This window comes from Rhinatrema bivittatum, chromosome 17, assembly GCF_901001135.1.
Source record: "Rhinatrema bivittatum chromosome 17, aRhiBiv1.1, whole genome shotgun sequence".
Lineage (NCBI taxonomy): Eukaryota > Metazoa > Chordata > Amphibia > Gymnophiona > Rhinatrematidae > Rhinatrema > Rhinatrema bivittatum.
The window spans coordinates 12,749,915-12,767,331 of record NC_042631.1 but is presented as its reverse complement, the minus strand read 5'-3'; the positions used below and the strand labels follow the sequence as shown (position 1 = coordinate 12,767,331).

The 17,417-nt window shown below is 40.7% G+C and overlaps 1 protein-coding gene across 2 annotated transcripts in view; it reads right to left on the bottom strand.

Moving 5' to 3' along the window:
• The window catches only part of ANO3 (anoctamin 3), a 206,927-nt gene that overhangs the window by 93,129 nt on the left and 96,381 nt on the right, over positions 1 to 17,417 (bottom strand). For both annotated transcript variants that reach the window (XM_029582392.1, XM_029582393.1), the window contains exons 2-3: positions 9,544 to 9,738; positions 901 to 1,025 (exon numbers count right to left, since the gene is read on the bottom strand). In XM_029582392.1, coding sequence (XP_029438252.1) covers positions 901 to 1,025; positions 9,544 to 9,738 — 320 coding nt within the window. The remainder of the gene's footprint in view (positions 1 to 900; positions 1,026 to 9,543; positions 9,739 to 17,417) is intronic.

The window sequence follows — 17,417 nt, the reverse complement described above, 5'->3', positions numbered from 1 at the left end:
GTGACTTGCCTATAACTGAAAGGAGTGTCAGCAGGATTTCTAAATTCATAGCCTGCTTCTCTAACCACCAAGGTTATTGCTCTACAAGGATCAGGGCTGCTGCTTCCATTAGGCAAACTAGGTCGCCTAGTGCCAAAGTTTAGGGGCAGCAAAATTGGGTCAGAATGAGGCCCAGAAGTGCTGTGCCAGGGTTAATACCGCCAAAGGAGGGAACATTTTTCTTGGAGCTACTGCCACCTGTAGGAAAGAGTGCTGTGCCAGAAGGAAGTTGGGAAGGGGATGAATGACCAAAGATTCAGCTAGGGAGTGAAATACTCTTGCAAGCGCCCTGAGTAGGTATATGTACCGGACGAGTATTCCAGCATGCTCTGCATCTCATACCTGGCTTGAATTAATATATTATATTGTCATGCTGAGGCCCTCTGTAGTAACTCGAGTGCTAGCGGCTTGGAAACAGCCAGTGGAAAAAGGAGGCAAACTCTGGCTGTTCCATAAGTGCAGTTTATTTACAGTGAAAACAAAGCGCAGTGCAAAGCAAAACAAACAAAATTAGGCAGCTCACCTTAAGGTTCAGGTATCTCACAAATACTAGATATCACACATAGCAGGTCTTAGTGTATTCCTGGTTCCTGCAAACTCCCTGGAGGCTCTGCCTTCTGGGCCCTGCCAATTTATGTTAGGCTGAAGGGATCCTCCCAGGGACCAGAATACTTTGTGGGGCTGATCCTTAAGAGACATCTGGCTAGATCACTGTGGCCGGTCCATTAAGATATTTTGAGGGAGTTTCCGGTATACTCCCTCACACCCTCATGAAGGGAGGATAAAAGTCATTCAGATCTGAAACTGCTATCACATTACTGCTTATAATATACTTTTATAAATCACAAGGCCATTCATTACCTTTTGAGATTTATTTCGAGGTTCTGTCTTTTGTCTGAGCTTTTGCTGAATAAGTAGAGATTGATCCGTACGGGAATCATAAGTTCCGTGTTCTGAATCATCTGTGTAGGTGTCTTTCCCAGTATCTAGAAAAACAGAAGAAGAAGACGACAGAATCTTAGTTTCCCTGAGCATTTTAACATAAAATTACTTTGCAGGCCCATGGATACTTTAGGGAAACTCCCCATGGCGTTTCCTTTGGAAAACATTCTTGCCAGGCAGAGACCACAGTACAAAAGTACCCTCAGAGTTTACAGGTAAAAACTTCCCCAGCAGGAAGTATGCATGGGAGTTGAAAAGTAACTTCCCATGCTTGCTTTGCCAGGATGGTCCTGGTGCCACCCCTTTTCCCCTATGGGGGAATGTATATTCAGTGGACAGCATGCACTTTTCCCCACATTGGAAGGGGAGGGTGCAATTTTGAAAGGTACTTTTCTCCACACATGAGAAAACCTTTTAAAGTCAAAGTAAGAATGCGGTTCTCCAGCTGCATCGACTTATCAAGAACAGTCTTATTTGCATCATATTTTCCTGTGACAGAGAAGAAATAATTCCCATCAGAATAATCTGCAACCTCATTAGAAATTCAGATTAGGACAATTAAACAGTCATATTTTATCATGCTATTAAAGAAATGAGAAATTCAGAAGCAGAATAAGCATTTTTGTTCTAGCAAGCAAAAATCACTCACTTGATTTTATATTTTAGGCCCTACTTTATGATAAGGCATCCAGCCCCAGTGCCCTCTGGACTTTTCAGCAGCAGGGGGGTAGAGAAGAGGCAATCAACAAGCCTCCTTCCCCTTTCTGGTGCAGTCACATAGCTCTACGACTTCACCCTGGGGGGGGGGTTGAGGGGAGGAGAAGGTAAGAGGCATATCCACCACCATTCATTCTGGCTACTTGATGGCCTTCTCACCTTGCAAACCACAAGGTGGTGCCAAAATGTAGGGGCACAACTTCTGGGAAACTCAGGAATATGGACAGTTCTTATCAGTTCTTTTCAGATTTCTTAACTTATTGTTCACCCAAGTAGCAACACCAAAATGACCTTCCTTCCCTTTCATCTGGCAGCGACTAGCTTCAGAACAGATGTCATTCGGCATTTCTTGATGTTCGTTCACTTTGATTGATAGTGGCAGCAAACTTTCAGCCCCCCCTCCCTACAGTCTTTGGAAGGGACATAATCATAAGGGCATCTGCAAAGCCAACGGAAGAATTGCAGAGTTTAGTATCATTACTGTAATGCTACAGAAGCATGCGTGAATATGACAGAGATTGTGGCAGGCACGGAGATCTATAATCCCCTCTTGCACTTAATGACATTTTCAGTGATGCTTTTCTGTTTTGTGTTTTAGGTCCATCTTGAAGCTTAATTTCCCTTGCCTGTTCTACAGCAAAGCTCATTTTTAAATCAGACCCTTGGTTTAAGTTTTTGTTTCTGTTATTGCTTTACTACCACAGTATAAAGAGGACTGTGAGACCATTTCGATATAATTACGCATGGAGAGAGCAGGATCAATAATGACTCCAAGGTTATGGACATTCTGTGACAGAGTAATGGTCTGATTATCAAAACGAAAATCTGTCAGGGTATTAGGGACTGGAAAAAGTGATAGAACAATAACTTCAGTTTTTGAGATGTTAAGAGCTAATTTGTTTCGATTAGGCCTTTTCTGAATAGTTGTGAGACAAGAAAGGAGAAATGATTCCGACAGTGCCCATGTTTCTTTAAGGAGGAAAAAGAACTGTATAACATCAACAAAGTTTATAATGAACCCCAAGGCTGGCTAGAATGCGGCATAAAGGTGATAGGTAAATGTTGAACAGGGCTGCCGAAAGCGCAGAATCCTGGGGTACACCAGAATCAAGGGTGCCCCAAAAAGAGGTAGAGGAATCAATATGGTCTTGTTAGAGTCTATTGGAGAAATAGAAATGAACCAGGACAGAACAGAACCCATTAACCCAAAGGAGCACAGTCTATAAAGAAGAATTTGGTGGCCAACTGTGTCAAACGCAGATGAAATGTCAAGAAGACATAAGAGAAAAGACGTACCCTGATCAAAGCCACATCTCACCATGTCAAAGCTTAAAAGTAAATGTAATTCGGTGCTATGATGCTTTCTAAAGCCAAATTTATATTGATCTAATATGTTATTGGATTCGAAAAAGTCACTAAACTGGTGAAGTAATGTTGTTTCTAGTATTTTTGCTACAAATAGGCCGATAGCTAGAAATCTGTGTTGGATTGGCTAGGTTTTTTTTTAATTTTGGGCGAACTGATGCCTGCTTCAATGAGTCAGGAAGACAGCCGTAATTTAAGGAAGAATTCATAAAAGTAGAGATTAAGAAAGTTGTAAGCATTTTCAAGAGCACTGTGAGACAAGGGTTAAGAAGACTGGAGGAAGAATCCATAGTATTGATGATATGAATGGTGTCTGATTCTGAAACAGGTTCAAAGTGTTCCCAGGTTGGGCCATCAGAAATAAACAGACATCGAGGATATCATTGTCCAAGAAACTATTTGTCACAGTTGCACTCTTATTAAAACATGGTTTGAATGTCTCCGCAATATCCATTCCAGGGGGTGTGGGCATTAAGTGGAGGATCATGGACTGGTGTTAATGATCTTTTTAATGGATAAGTATATTCTTTAAGGTTATTAAATACAGTGGATTTTTTTTGCTGCATTAGTAGCATCTTGATAAGCAGAGAGTTTGGAGTTAAATTAAAGCTTATTGGTTTGAGTTGGCTACTGGCGCCACTTCCTCTCTGACCTCCTCAGCTCACATTTCTTTTTCTGAAGACAATTATTGAACCATGGGGGCCAGTCTGGCTCTTTCCTGGAAAAGGTCTTCAAGGGTATTAGTTTGTCAAGGGTGGTTGTTAGTGAGATATTCCAGTGTTCCAGGAATTTCTCAGGGAGATTGCAGGTGTAAACTATACGTGCATATGTTTCTAAAATAGGTAAGAAAGTAGGCATGTTCAATACATCTAAATAGGTTTTTTCAATACATTGCATGCATTCGCCCGTAAGTTGACAGATATCTATATATGTGTGTATGTTGAGGGGGTGGACATATGTGTAGAGTTTATAAATTTGCATGTACCAGATATGCACAAGTTATAAAATATTGTAGTAGATCTCCGCATGCCTATATGCCTGCATATGGGGACATGTATAGTGGTTTGAAAGTTATCCTCTTAAAGCTATCTTCCTTTTCTTTGCTTTTGTCACATGAAATATTTTGTTCAGGGCATGGTCTTTCCAATACAGTAAAATCAGAGGCCCTCAAATTTGCCTATAGCCCAGAATGCAGATTGCCCAATAAAACGGTACTCATAATCTTGTGATTGACTTGTTGGCATCTGTGAATAACTCAGCAAAGCTGCTAGGGGAACTAGTAAAATACCAATGGCCTGATTTAGAGAGTATTTTCCCCTATTTTGTGCACTGTTTATTAACTGAGCCACAAAGACCTAATTTATACGCAGCATGGCCCCCTTTTACGTGCATTGGTTAAATCTTTTATAAATCAGACTCACATGTTCTGATACCAGCATATCTTTCTCATTTTACCATGCTGATCCATTGAGACTAATTAGAAGCTGAAAGGAGTTCCCGCAAATATACTAAAGGCCATGGGTACTGACATTACTTCTAAAAGAGGGAGAACAGGGATGACCATGCTTGTCCTATGAGGCTATGAAGAAAACAGAGGGAGTTCCCTTAGGGTTTCCATAGAGTCATGGATACCAACATCAACTTTATGTAAGAGAAAGAGTGTGCAGATGATGCACTGTTGTCTTTATGTTATATGAGTCTACTTCTTGAGTAAAATGATGTTAAAATCTGCCTGTATGTGTCAGTCATTTTTTTTTTAACTTAATGACTGAACGTGCTAAAAATTAGCCAGTTAGAAAAGAATGGGCTCAGCTTCCCTAAAAGATTTCTTCTTAGATTCAAATATATTCCTGAAGTCAATACTACACTTTTTAAGGGGTTTTGGAGGGGGTTTACTCTACCGACTTTTTGTGCAGTGTAAATTACCGCGGATCAGCCGCACAAGAGCTCTAAAATTCCCAGTAAAGCAGTGCGGGCAATACTAGAAGCTTTATAATGGAAATGAAACTTGACATCTGATGGTGTGAAAATCATCCCATGTTTGGGGATCGTGTTAAATGTTTGCAAGTTTCAGAAAGCAAATTTATTTTAGACTAATACATACACACTTTGGTGCAGATGGGAATAACACATTGTGCTTTTTCTTCTACAAATATGCAAGTGTGTAACTTTTTCATAGAAAGATTTCTACAGCCCAATATTTTGTCAACAATTTCACAGAAACAAAGTAGGGGAAACATATGCAGGTAAGAAAGGATTCCCTTTGAAAAAGAGCTTACCTGCAGGCAGGTCTGCAGGCTCAGCAGGGATTTTGACAATTAACCCCATAGGTAGGATCACTGAGACACAATATGTATCACTTCAGTAAACACCCTTTGAAAGAGACATCCGACATGCACAAGAATGAATAAAATGCTTCGTTTTCAATGGTTCTCCAATACGGGAAGTAGATCCTGATTCATTTTTCCAGTCCATACAAAATGGGGAACATTTATTCATAGGCAGGTCACATAATGTGTAACAGAAAACCATGAAAAAGAAATAGTGAAAAAAAAACACAACCCTCACAAATAAGAAACCGTGGAATGATATGAGGCCATCATAAATGTACAGGCAGTAAAATCATTAATTCATATACACACACAAGAGGCTGCTCACATGTGGGGGGATGGGACATAGAAATGTAAGAAGAGTATGTGTGGGTGGTGAGGGTATACCGAGGGTGTGCATATGGGTGGGGTATTCTCATCCTCTCCTCAACCTTTTGTATGTACAGGTGTGTATGTGGATGGGGGGGGGGGGGGGGGGGAGGTAGGTGATGGTATAGGGGGTGAGTGTGCATACTATTTCCCTCCCTCCCTATCTTCTTCCCCGTCCCCCTACCTTCACATTTCTCACTTTGTTCTCCCCCTTCTCCCTACAGAGTGGAGGGGGAAGGCGGGGCTAGTGGTATAGGTGGGGTGTGTATGGGTGGGGTATTAATCCCGCCTCTCCTCCCTTGTGTGCGCGTGTGTGTGTGTTGAGGGGAGGTGTGTGGCGACGTGGGTAGAGGGAGTGAGTGGGAGCCATAGAATTTTTACAATATAGGGAGGAGGGCTGGCGGGGATTTTATGTTGCTTGTACAATTATGATGGTCTCATATCATTCTGTAGGGCCAATGTAATAAGCCATGTGTTAAAACCATTTGCTGAAAGAGTCAGCGCACAGTTTCGTAGCGAGGTGCTAAAGAAAATGTTAATTCCCGATACAGTAAGCGAATGGTAGGCTAATGCATCAGGAGTTAAAGGGCTCTGACAAAGCAGTCACAAAGCAGTTAAAATATGTGCTCATCCTTCTGCAATGGCTGCACATTTCAACTCAGGAAAGAAGAGAGTGTGATTTACGCTCAGAAAACCCAGAACGTGCACTGAGCAGGCTTTCTGCACATAAAACCCAAGAACAGGGCCCTCGCGCCACCCACGCCAGGTTCATCCCGATAGACTGGACTGCAGCACTGTCCAGGGGTTACTTACATTCTGAGCATTAACAAAAAACAATGGGGACGATAGCTAACGCCTTCATTAGCACTGGGACTTCCCTGGAAGGGCACCAACCCATACGCATAATTGTGTGCGCTTTTCTGCTCTCCAAACTCCATGCTTCTGGTAGAAATGTGTCCTCTGCGAAGCTCACCTTATCACAAGTTTGAGTTTTTGTTCGTTCCCACCATTATCTTTTTCACTGTGTTTATACGCTTTGAGTTACCGATTTCTTTTTCTTTTTCAATTTTCCGGCGTGGAGGAGTAACCCAGTCATTACAGCTGCATGGAAGAAGCCAGGGTTTAAATCCTGCTGCTGTTACTTCTTGTGACCTTGGGCACCCTCTGTTGTACCCTCTCTGTTGCTTTAGGTACAAACAGGGACGGTAACTTTAAAATGAGTGCGCGAGCGCACATGTGCAGCTTGTGCTTTAAAATACACCTACTGCGCGCATCTTTGTAAGCAGTTGCTCGAGCAAACGTATCCCGCCTATCTTTTTAAAAGGGATTTGTCAGCTTTAACGCTTGCAGGTAAGCAGATTTTAGCACGCTCATGTGACGGACATTGCCAGTTTAACCAATTACTCCCCCAGTTAGCTCCAGTCTCTCTCGAGGTCATCCAGTCCCCTCTGGTTCTTTCAGCCTGCACTCCCCCCCTGTTTACCCAGACCCCTCACCCAGGCATTTTAGGCCTCAAATGAGTTTTCTTCAGACTTAAAACCTTATCAAAAGCAGAAGTAAGTATGCACGGCTGATAGCCCGCCACACGCTGCGGCTGCTGGATTTAACACACGGATTTTCTTGCAAGCATCCTGGCCCCGCCCCTGAACACCCCTGACACTCCCCAACTCCACCCCTTTTTCCTGTAGCTTTAGTTGCTCACATACACATGCATAATTGGGCTCCTTTAAAATATGAGTTGTTCACGCTAGGCCCAGATGCTCGCATATATATGGGCCTTTTAATGCAAGCAGCTCTTAAAATCCACCCCTTTGAGTATAAGCTCACTGGGGATAGGACCATATCTGAACGCAATCTGCACTGAGGTGCTTGAAAGACAAAATATAAATAAGTTCTCTATGAAAGCTGTTGCTATTTTTAAAACTTCTAAATATCTTTCATTGTAAACCAGCCAAGCTCATTCTGACATGAAGATTTATTTTGCCTTGTTAGGAATTTACAGTAAAATGTTTCCAAACTAGTTATTCAGATCAACAACAGTGCTGGTGGTATTATCCGTATGCGATATCTAAAGGAGAATCTAGACAAATTACATAATACACGGATTGCAAGTCTGTAGGCCCTTGAAAAAAAAATATGCATTTTCTCTAATCTAGCTCATCAGTGGATACAACCAATACCTCGTGATGCACGGTGTTTTGCGTTTGGTTCTAGAGCTGCAATACTACAGAATAGATTATTCCCAGATTCAAGATATATCTTGCAGGACTAGTTGGAGGGGAAGTATTCAAAACCAATCAAATATTCAATGGAAATGTCACTCTTTGAAAGAAAACTTTTTGGTGCATTTTGAGTCCAAACTTCTAAACTCAAATGGCATTATATTGTTTGTGGAAGAGGATTAATATGAAATGGCACCAACTACATTTTTTAATTTTGCTCTGTAATAGAGTTATTTGTTTTGTATGCCTTGACAATTTTTCTGATCGCATCACTGGGGTGTTAAATCTTTCTGGCTCTTGGTTTTCACAATTATTGCGCCTCGCTATACTAAAACACGATGTGTTTTGTTGATGTTGCCTAATTAAAAATTAACCACATGCACTTAATTCCGTTCCATCTTTAATGTTCTCGTGGGGCAGTTCAGACCAGATTACAGAGAAAATGAAATCCATTAAGCAAATCTATTATGCACCTTCCATAAAAGTGACTTGAAATGGTAAAACAAAACAAAAAAAACCCCAAACCCCCCCCCCCCCCATCTGGGACAGCTGCATCACTCCGTTCTGTAGCACTGAAAAATTTATTAGGGATTGCATTTGTTGGAAATGTAAAATGTTAATAAAATTTCCCATTCTGTTTCATTTTGTTTTAAAAATGAAACAAGAGAGAAACTAACAATTTAATGTTTGTTCATTTTGTTTTAAAAACAAAGCCCTCCCCCAGCCTCCTCAGATCTGCTCCCATTGTTAACGGTGCCTCAAACAAGAGGCCATTCTCAGTTTCTATTCAGAAAAGAAAAATGGTTCCAGTGTGCATTTTTCTCTTGGAGAACTGGGGGCAAACTTAATGGGGAAAACTGCACCTGCCTGCAGAGTTTTGAAATTGCCCCAGTAGGTAACATGGGGAAATGTTCAATTAACCACACAACAGCTAAGAGCACTACCCATATCTTGGAACATAACGGAAAGCCGCATCCTTCCATGGCTGCTGAGGCAATGCTCACGAAGCCATACAGTGGCAGAATACCATGGGCACTTTTGTACCCGAGTACTTTCAGTCAATTTTTCTCTGATAGTTCTTTAAACGTATTCGCGTACAAAAGCAACCACATATTTTGCCCCCGCTATTTGTGCAGCTGGGGTTGCAGGAAAGGAACTATCCATGAATATGCATGAGATAGATTTGCATGCGCACTGCTCCAATAGCATGCAAATCTCTCAGGCATATAAGGTAGGGATAGCCTGGAAACCCAAGCAGATTGGTGTCCATGGGAAATGAGGGTTGCCTATCTCTGTTGAAATTGCAATTCTACAGGCATACGTTTCTCCCCTGACCCGAACATGCCCCCAGAAATGCACACTATACCTGCGGCTAAACATAACTGCCTTGTGGCTATATTTAACCCAGGGATCTCAGTATCTAGCTCACCTAAATTCATTTCAAAATTGCTGTTTATATCTGAGCAGCATGCATATGACAAATGTGTGCAGAGTGAACACGAGATAGTTTGCTCGTACATAGGTCCACAAAGTAAACTCGTACATGCTACAGAACTCACCTCGTTCGTGGGTTTCACTTACTGCAGATGATCCTGCACCGACAGCTTGCGGCTGGACTCGATTGGGCTGATGCAGTAAGGAGTGTTTGTTCAGATTTTGGGGATGGGTTTGACTCTGGGCTAAGCAGGGCATGCTTCTCCTAGAGGGCTTTAAGGAGTGATCTTTGCTTGTTTCACTTTTACTTGTATTCATACCTGAAAGCCACAGATAAGACAGAAAGCACAAATCAGAACACGCTTTCCACAGAACAGGTTAGCGGGTGGATGATAAAGCAGTGCAGAGATCTTGCATCCAGAAGCGTAGAAGGGCGAAAGTGAGAACCAGGCTGAACAATTCCCCCAACATTAGCGTAAATTCACCAAAGCACTCCATTTGATAAAAAAAAAAAAAAAGAAAATTACAGATGAGTAATGCTCATGAATATCGGCATTCACTTTTGGTACCAGCTGACTGTGCACCGATGGTATTTTTTTTTAAAAGGCTAAACGAATGCCGATAAACGGGCAGGGCTGGCTATACAATACCACGAAAAGGAGCCCTTGGCAACCACGACACAAACACTAAGGTGGTGGAAATTGTCAAAACGATGAGTTCTATGACGTTCCACCGGTGAAATAATATCGAGGATTGGTGAATGTAGCTGAAAGGGTAAACTGCAACGTTTGTGGCCCATTTTCTAACCCCTCACCCAATACCATCGCATTCTATGGTAAAAGACGACTTAAATTTGCAGAGGCGTCTGTCTGCTTCTGTAAGGGGGGCGGTGGTTGTTTTTCTAGCACTGCTCTAATGATGGGGCCCCAGTCCTCCCCCCACCCCACAACCTTTAGAATGACAGTTGTGGCTGCCGATTGTTTTGGTTCATCAGGAAGGACGGGTCGGGTCAGCCCCTGTTATCCCTTCCTGCCAAGCCATTCAAGGTCTGAATTTTGAAGGGCAAGTTTGAGCCACGCTGAAAACGAGTGATGTGGCCGAGGTGAGCTCAACAGGCCCAAGCCCTTCCCTTGCTGGATGATAAAGCAAACTTAATCCAGACTCAAGTTTCCATCCTTTTCTTACATGCTAATGATACAAAACCATAAAGCAGGCTCAGAATTTTACTGTCATTATGGGGAAATGAACTCGTGCTAAATTTGCATATCATATTGAAAAGCTACAAGAAATTGCTTAAATAACTGAACTATTCCAGTGGTGCATAAACGTATAAAAAATGACACCAAAGAGAAATATAAAACCTTATTTGATACAAAACTATTAAGTACAAACTTTTTTTTTGCTTTATTCTTGGGCTCGTTCTGTCTTGGATGTACTGTTAATATCCTAGATTGTGTTATGAATTTGGGTCTGAGCCCAGGTGCTTTGGCTGTAGAAGGCCCTTTTATTGCAAATCAATCTATAAATATAGTTGGTTTGGGGCAGGGTACGTGGAAAGATGTTGGGCAAATAAGATATGATTGGCAAAAATTCGATTTTTCATGGAACGCACATTGCATGCAGAATGTATAATGTGCCAGTAGTTTGAGATCTAGTTTATTAAAACTCAGTTAAAAAGACCGTTTAAAACTATTACTTTGGTATAGATAAGAAAAGAGGAGACCTGAAAAAAAAAAATTTACATTATATGCAATCCTACAGGCCCAACAGAAATAATGGGAACACCTATTATTCCACCTTCTACTACTGACATTTGTTTACCTTATTAAGAGCAAGTCATGCATTGCTTCTGTGACCACAAGGAACTCAATCAGAAAAAGGTATTGTTTTCTCTAAGGTAAGAAGCACTTTGAAAACTTTAAATAGGTCAACAAATAAAAGGATTTGCTGGTGAAAACCCTCTGAAGGGCTGTAGAGCCACGGGAATATAGAGAGAAAGGATAAAAGGCACATAAACATGTCATTTACTGCATGCACAGTGCCTTTTATATTTGAATAAAGTCAGGGAACATTTCTATAAATGTCTAATTAAAAATAGGCACTGGATTCCTCTGTGCTCAACACTAAAAACAAAACACTCCTGTTCTTGTAACTTTTCTAGTCAGAGAAAGGAAAATTGCGATTATTTCAGGGAGAGAAATGCCGGATTAATTTGGCTTGTTTGGATAGAGAGAGAAGGAGCATGGGAGATAACGTCAGTAAGCTCTATGGCTTCAAGCGATTGAATGTTTTGGAGCAACCAGAAACCAGAGCTCCAAAACCGCCAGTAATGGAATAGCAAAACCACAGTAGTCAGTGGGGTAGGAAAACAACACTCGCAGAAACTTATTGGCAATCCAATATATAAAGCTGTGCGAAGTGACAACCATATTTCTAGCAGCACCATAAACATTCCTGTCATAATGTCAATTCCAATCTAACTAGGATATGCCAAACCACTATATATATATGCCATTGGTCTTTTATTGAGAAATGTGTATTATGTGGTTTGTTGAAAGACAAAACGGTACTTCAATAAAAGACCAATTGCATAACTTGGGGCAGTCAACCTGGGCTCAACCTTGTCTCAACTACTCAGCTCCTTCTGAAATCTTTCTCTGCTGGTTTGTTCTTCCCCAACCCATCCTTCCCCCCCCACTTGGATCATGTGGTCAGCTGTGGATTGGAAGCATGCAAGAGCCAGCGGAGAGAGAAATGGATGCTGAAATCAATGTTCCATGTTGAGCCTCATAGCCCAGCGGCCCCTATAGGATATGCTGCTGCCAGCCACATGACTTTATATCTCTGCGCCTCCTTCCAGGACCTGTCGAGTTGGCACATGGTGCAGAGACATCGTTGTTAGTTGTAATGCCCATGCAATTAGCATGGCGCCTCCCATATGATCCTAATATAGGTTTTGCACGAAACGCATGCATCCACTTTCCGAGGGCGCCAGTACCTCTGGACCAAGATCTGAGGAGAGCGAGCAATCTAGCATTGCTCAGTATGAGTAAGCAGACTTTATTGGGGTCTGTAAATATTTTTTCAGGCTCTTGTCTTATTATAATATACTTTATATTGTGCAACTGTAACTGCATGACTGATTCAACAGTTGCAGTCTCTACTTCAATTGTCTTATTTATTTATATTCCATCTTACCCCTTCTTGGAGCTCAACGTGGCTTACAGAAGTACCAAAACAAGATAATATACAAAACTATAAAATCAGAACAAAATAAAAAACAGAAATATAACAAATACAGGCGTATCAAACAAGATATCCAAAAGACAATACATAGAATACAACCCCCCCCCAATACTCCAAAAGCCATACATTTAATATATACATCCATGTGTTATTTTCCTGACTTTATTAAACAGGTTATCTACCTGTCTGTAAGGCACATCTGGATGGACTATTTTGGTCTTTGTGTACCATCATTTACTATGCTACATTAGTCTACAATAAAAATTCCAGCATACAGATAATATGGAAGTAAATGCATTCAAAACTAAAATTAAAATATTGAAATCCATATTGAGTAAGCAGGGGAGAAGGAAAACTACCTGGGTAATTTTACCAGGATTTTCGGCAGAACATAGCTGCGTAAGTACTCTCCTGAATGTATCCAGCTGGTTACCTGGGTAACTTCAGGATAGCATTTTCTTCAGCAAGGATTGCCCAGTTAAATTTACCTGGCTATTATTAAATATCAAAGGTAGCTGGATATGTTTTAGACATGCTCCCATAATGCCCTCCCCACCGCCAACCCTGTCTAATATTACCTGGTTAAAGTGTATCCACTCGTTGGGGCAGGAAGTTTAGAACTCAAGTTTTGTCCAGTAACAAAATTATTACCCAGACAAACCCTTGGAATAGCGACGTCAGTGGTACAAGGATAGAATAAAGAACACATTTACCTCGTAACAATTCGCTGTGGAAGCCATTTCAGACACGTGACTATATGTCGAGTTCAACTGGTTAATTATGCTAAATTTTCTGATATATGACCCAAAATGGCTGATTACTATTTTAATAAGGAGAATCTTTACCAATTCACTTCCTTTTTTATTTAGAAGGCCCAGTTTTAAAAAAAAAACAGCCTGTGCTGGGCTGAACTTTGTATGTACAAATTTACATAGAAATGACGGCAGAAAAAGGCCAATCGGCCCATCCAGTCTGCCCAGCACCTGGACTTCAGCCCTAATTTTCAAAGACTGCTTTGGAAATTAGCAGGATCCTGCGTATATTAGAGCTGCATAAACATGCACCTTGATACCAGCTAGAAAGTGGACATTTAACATTTACATACATAATTTTGAAAATATAAAATACATGGGAACATGATTTCCCCGCCCCCCAGTAGCACATCTTTGCAATACACAAAGTAAATGCAGAATTCCTTGGTAATTTTCAAAAATCCCATTTACACATATAAACCCGCGTTTTACACGTATAAATGCTTTTGAAAAGTGCTACCTACATGTCGTGACGTTATATTGGTGCTATAACCTGACCAACAGGTTGGGACCACAATATCGCTGCATAGAGATGTGAAAAATTTGAGATTGACCGGGACAAACTCTTCTGATTTTCCCAAGATTCTTCAGGAAATTTTGATGAATTTTCTCAGTGAATTTACAGAAAAAGCGACCAGATTAGATGCAGATTTGACAGGATTCATTTTAAATTTAGAAAAATATAGTTTGCCACATAAATCAATAAACCCACAAACATTTTGCAGGTCTGTCAAACTTGTTTGCAACATTTCTCTCTTTGAATTTCACACATATCCAGTCACGAGGTACTGCCATCACCCAATCACGTTGTAAGCCTCCATTAATTAACATCCAATGCAACATTTATAATCACCAACATAATTTGCATCCTAAACATGTAACTTTATAAGACCCAAAGCCTGAAGCATTGATAGGAAGAAAATAATTAGATATGAACAAGACAGATTTCATTTCTGTGGGGAGTAATCGAGCAGTACGCATCTGTTCTACACCCCTTATCTATAGAGACTTCTCAGAGAGAAAGATAGTGCTAAACCATTTTCTTGAATAATTCAATGTTCCTACAGCCGCAATGACATTTGTAACAATATTAATCTAACGGATTTGCTTTCTTAGTGTTTAGTAACTCTGGATAGTCTATTAAGAGTTCTTATTGGCAAACATTTAAATATTTAATAACACAAGCAAAATCCTGTCAACTGTTCAAAAACTTCAAAACACTGGACAACATGAATAGTGATTTTCAAAACAGTACATATCCCCCTAAATAGTAATACAGGCAAACAGCTCCACCAGTGTCCCAAATGGTGAATAGGTAATGAGCAATTCTGAGTGGTTTATTTTGCTTTATATGGTATGGTCGAAATATGGATGTGTGTGCGCACCATTTTTAGGTATGAAAGTTATTCACTCGATATCCCTTGTAATGTAATTGATTTTGAAGATAGATAAGCATCTCTATTACCCTTTGTTTGCAGTTATTCTAGGATACCCCTGATGCAGGTGCTAGGATGCCAAAATGGTGCAGCATCGGGTGGTTCGTTTTTTGGATACAGTAGCATTATGGCGTTTTGAAAGTTTCGAACAAGAGTAGACCATTGCAAGATTCATGTTTAGAATCTTTGGACTGAAGTCTTTTAAGTGCCTTTTTGTGAAGATATCATTTAGGTTTTTCAGATAAGTAAAAAATGTTTTCATATTTAGCTTTTATTGCATAAAAAAATACCAGAAAACGAACAGGTGGGTGATTAAAATTTCAGTGAGACACAGCCTTTAATAGTGTTGGGTACATTGAGCCTGGCACTGGCTACTGTGGCCTGAATGACCATTTGCCTATTCACCCTGTATGACACCAGTTGGGACATGGAATGGAGCTCTTTTTCCTATATTACTATTTAGGGGGCTATGTACTATTTTGAAATGCACTGTTCTTGTTGTCCAATGTTTGAAATATTTAAATGTACCCCAATATAATTTATATGTTCATCGGTGACAGAGGGCAGAGAAAATGGCTAGGAACTTTCAGCAGACCTATGAACTGACATTAACGAAAATAGACAGGACAGTAAGTGCTCCTGTCAATATAACTTAGCAGCATTTTTTTGCATTAGTGCTGTAGCTCACCATTAGCTGGATGCCTGTTTATGTGGTTGGGTTAATATATGATACAATGACTGAAGAAGATGTCACAAGTAAATTAGCAGACACTGGGGGATATTTCCAAATTGTCTGCTTTGAGACAAAGTTCGTGGAACGTTTTCAAGCAAGTTACAAAAAAAAAAAAAAATAATAAAAAATTAAAAATGTACTTTCACTTTTAAAACAGGCCATAAAGCAACGACAGATTTGTTTTTTGTTTTTATTGGGGGTTTTTTTTTGTTTTGCAGGTAGATTTTGTACTGAATATAATCAGCAGGAAAACTTGAATATGGACTTTACATGTATATACCGATCCCACCAGAAGCAAAGCCCTGGCAATACCTCCTGTAAATGCAGCTAAACGTACCTGCGGTGTGGTACAAGATCCACGCTTTCAGGTGTAGCAAAAGGACAGCAATTTTCAGATGGCTGAGTCACGCCCGTAAATTGCTTTGGAAAACCCTCCCAGTCTCTATTGTGTGACAGCAGAATACCCACCGGTCTCTCTCGGAAAACCCTGCAATCAGCTACATAGGTTGAAATCAAACCACCTATACCCTCGAGTCTTGCCTCCTCATCGCTATCCTACTCTCTCTCTGCACCCTCTTCACTAAATTAGAGTGATTGCTGCTTTAGCCTACTTGAATGCACAGAATTAATGGTCAGTAAACAAAAAAAAAATTGTCTCACATGATACATTGATAGTCCAATAAAAATGTAATTCGAGTCAAGCTTTCAGGAGGTGACAGTCTTCCTCAGGTCAAAATGAGTAGGCAACATCATCTTTTTCTCTGACTCCATTTTGCTTTGAGCTGAGGAAGAGACTTTGAGCTAGTCAAGAAATTTATTAAATTAGTCCAATAAAAGTATCACCTTATACAATGTATTTTCTTTATTGGCCTTGATCTCAGTATTTTCCTCTGCAAGAAACAGAGTTTTCAATCTTTAATAAACAATGAGGATAACTTTCAAACAAAAGCATGCCGTGGCATATATGCGCACATGTGGCCATGAGCAGATATACACAAGTATTTTAGAACCCGTGCATATGATATATGCGATGTTTTATAAAACGTGTACATCTACCCTGCAACACACACACACACATATGTAGGCTTATGGTACTTTTATTTGCCAGCGGACGGGGCAGAGTTGGAGTGGAGAGAGGTCGGGAGAGTGAATGTTTACATGGGGATTTCACTTTGGAAACCCCACATGTACTTTCTGTGGGTACATTGTACCACAGAGTGCAGCCCCTAGGGTTTTTAAAGAGAAACGTGCAGTGCTATGGGCACAGCATACCCGAGGGACTGAAAAAAAAAACCAAACAAAAAAAACCAGTGTTTATTTTCAAAATTGTCCCAAACTGAACAAGAAAACCGAAAATCAAACAGGCTCTGAGGCATAGGGGAGGCAGTGCCCCCCCAATGCTCCAGGTACTGATCCTGAATTGGGCCCCCTCTGCCCCCCACCCACCAATATTCCTCCCTCCCTCTTGCCCATGCAAGCTAAGCAGATAAACTTCACCCAGGATCCGAGGTAGGAAAGACGTGCAGTGCGCAAGCTATGGATCCTGTGTCTTTTCAGGACACCAAATTCTTTCACTCGAGAGCTCTGTCAGCCCGCTTATAGGTTCATCTTTGGAGACAGAATGGAACTGAACTGAACCCCTGAACACACGTGGCTTCTTACAAAAAGTCAAATTAAATTACTACTGCAGACAGAAAAAAAACAAAACGTATCCTACTCCAGAATAATCAAGAAGTTTACAGAGAGCCTAAAGGAATTATAGATGGTCTTCA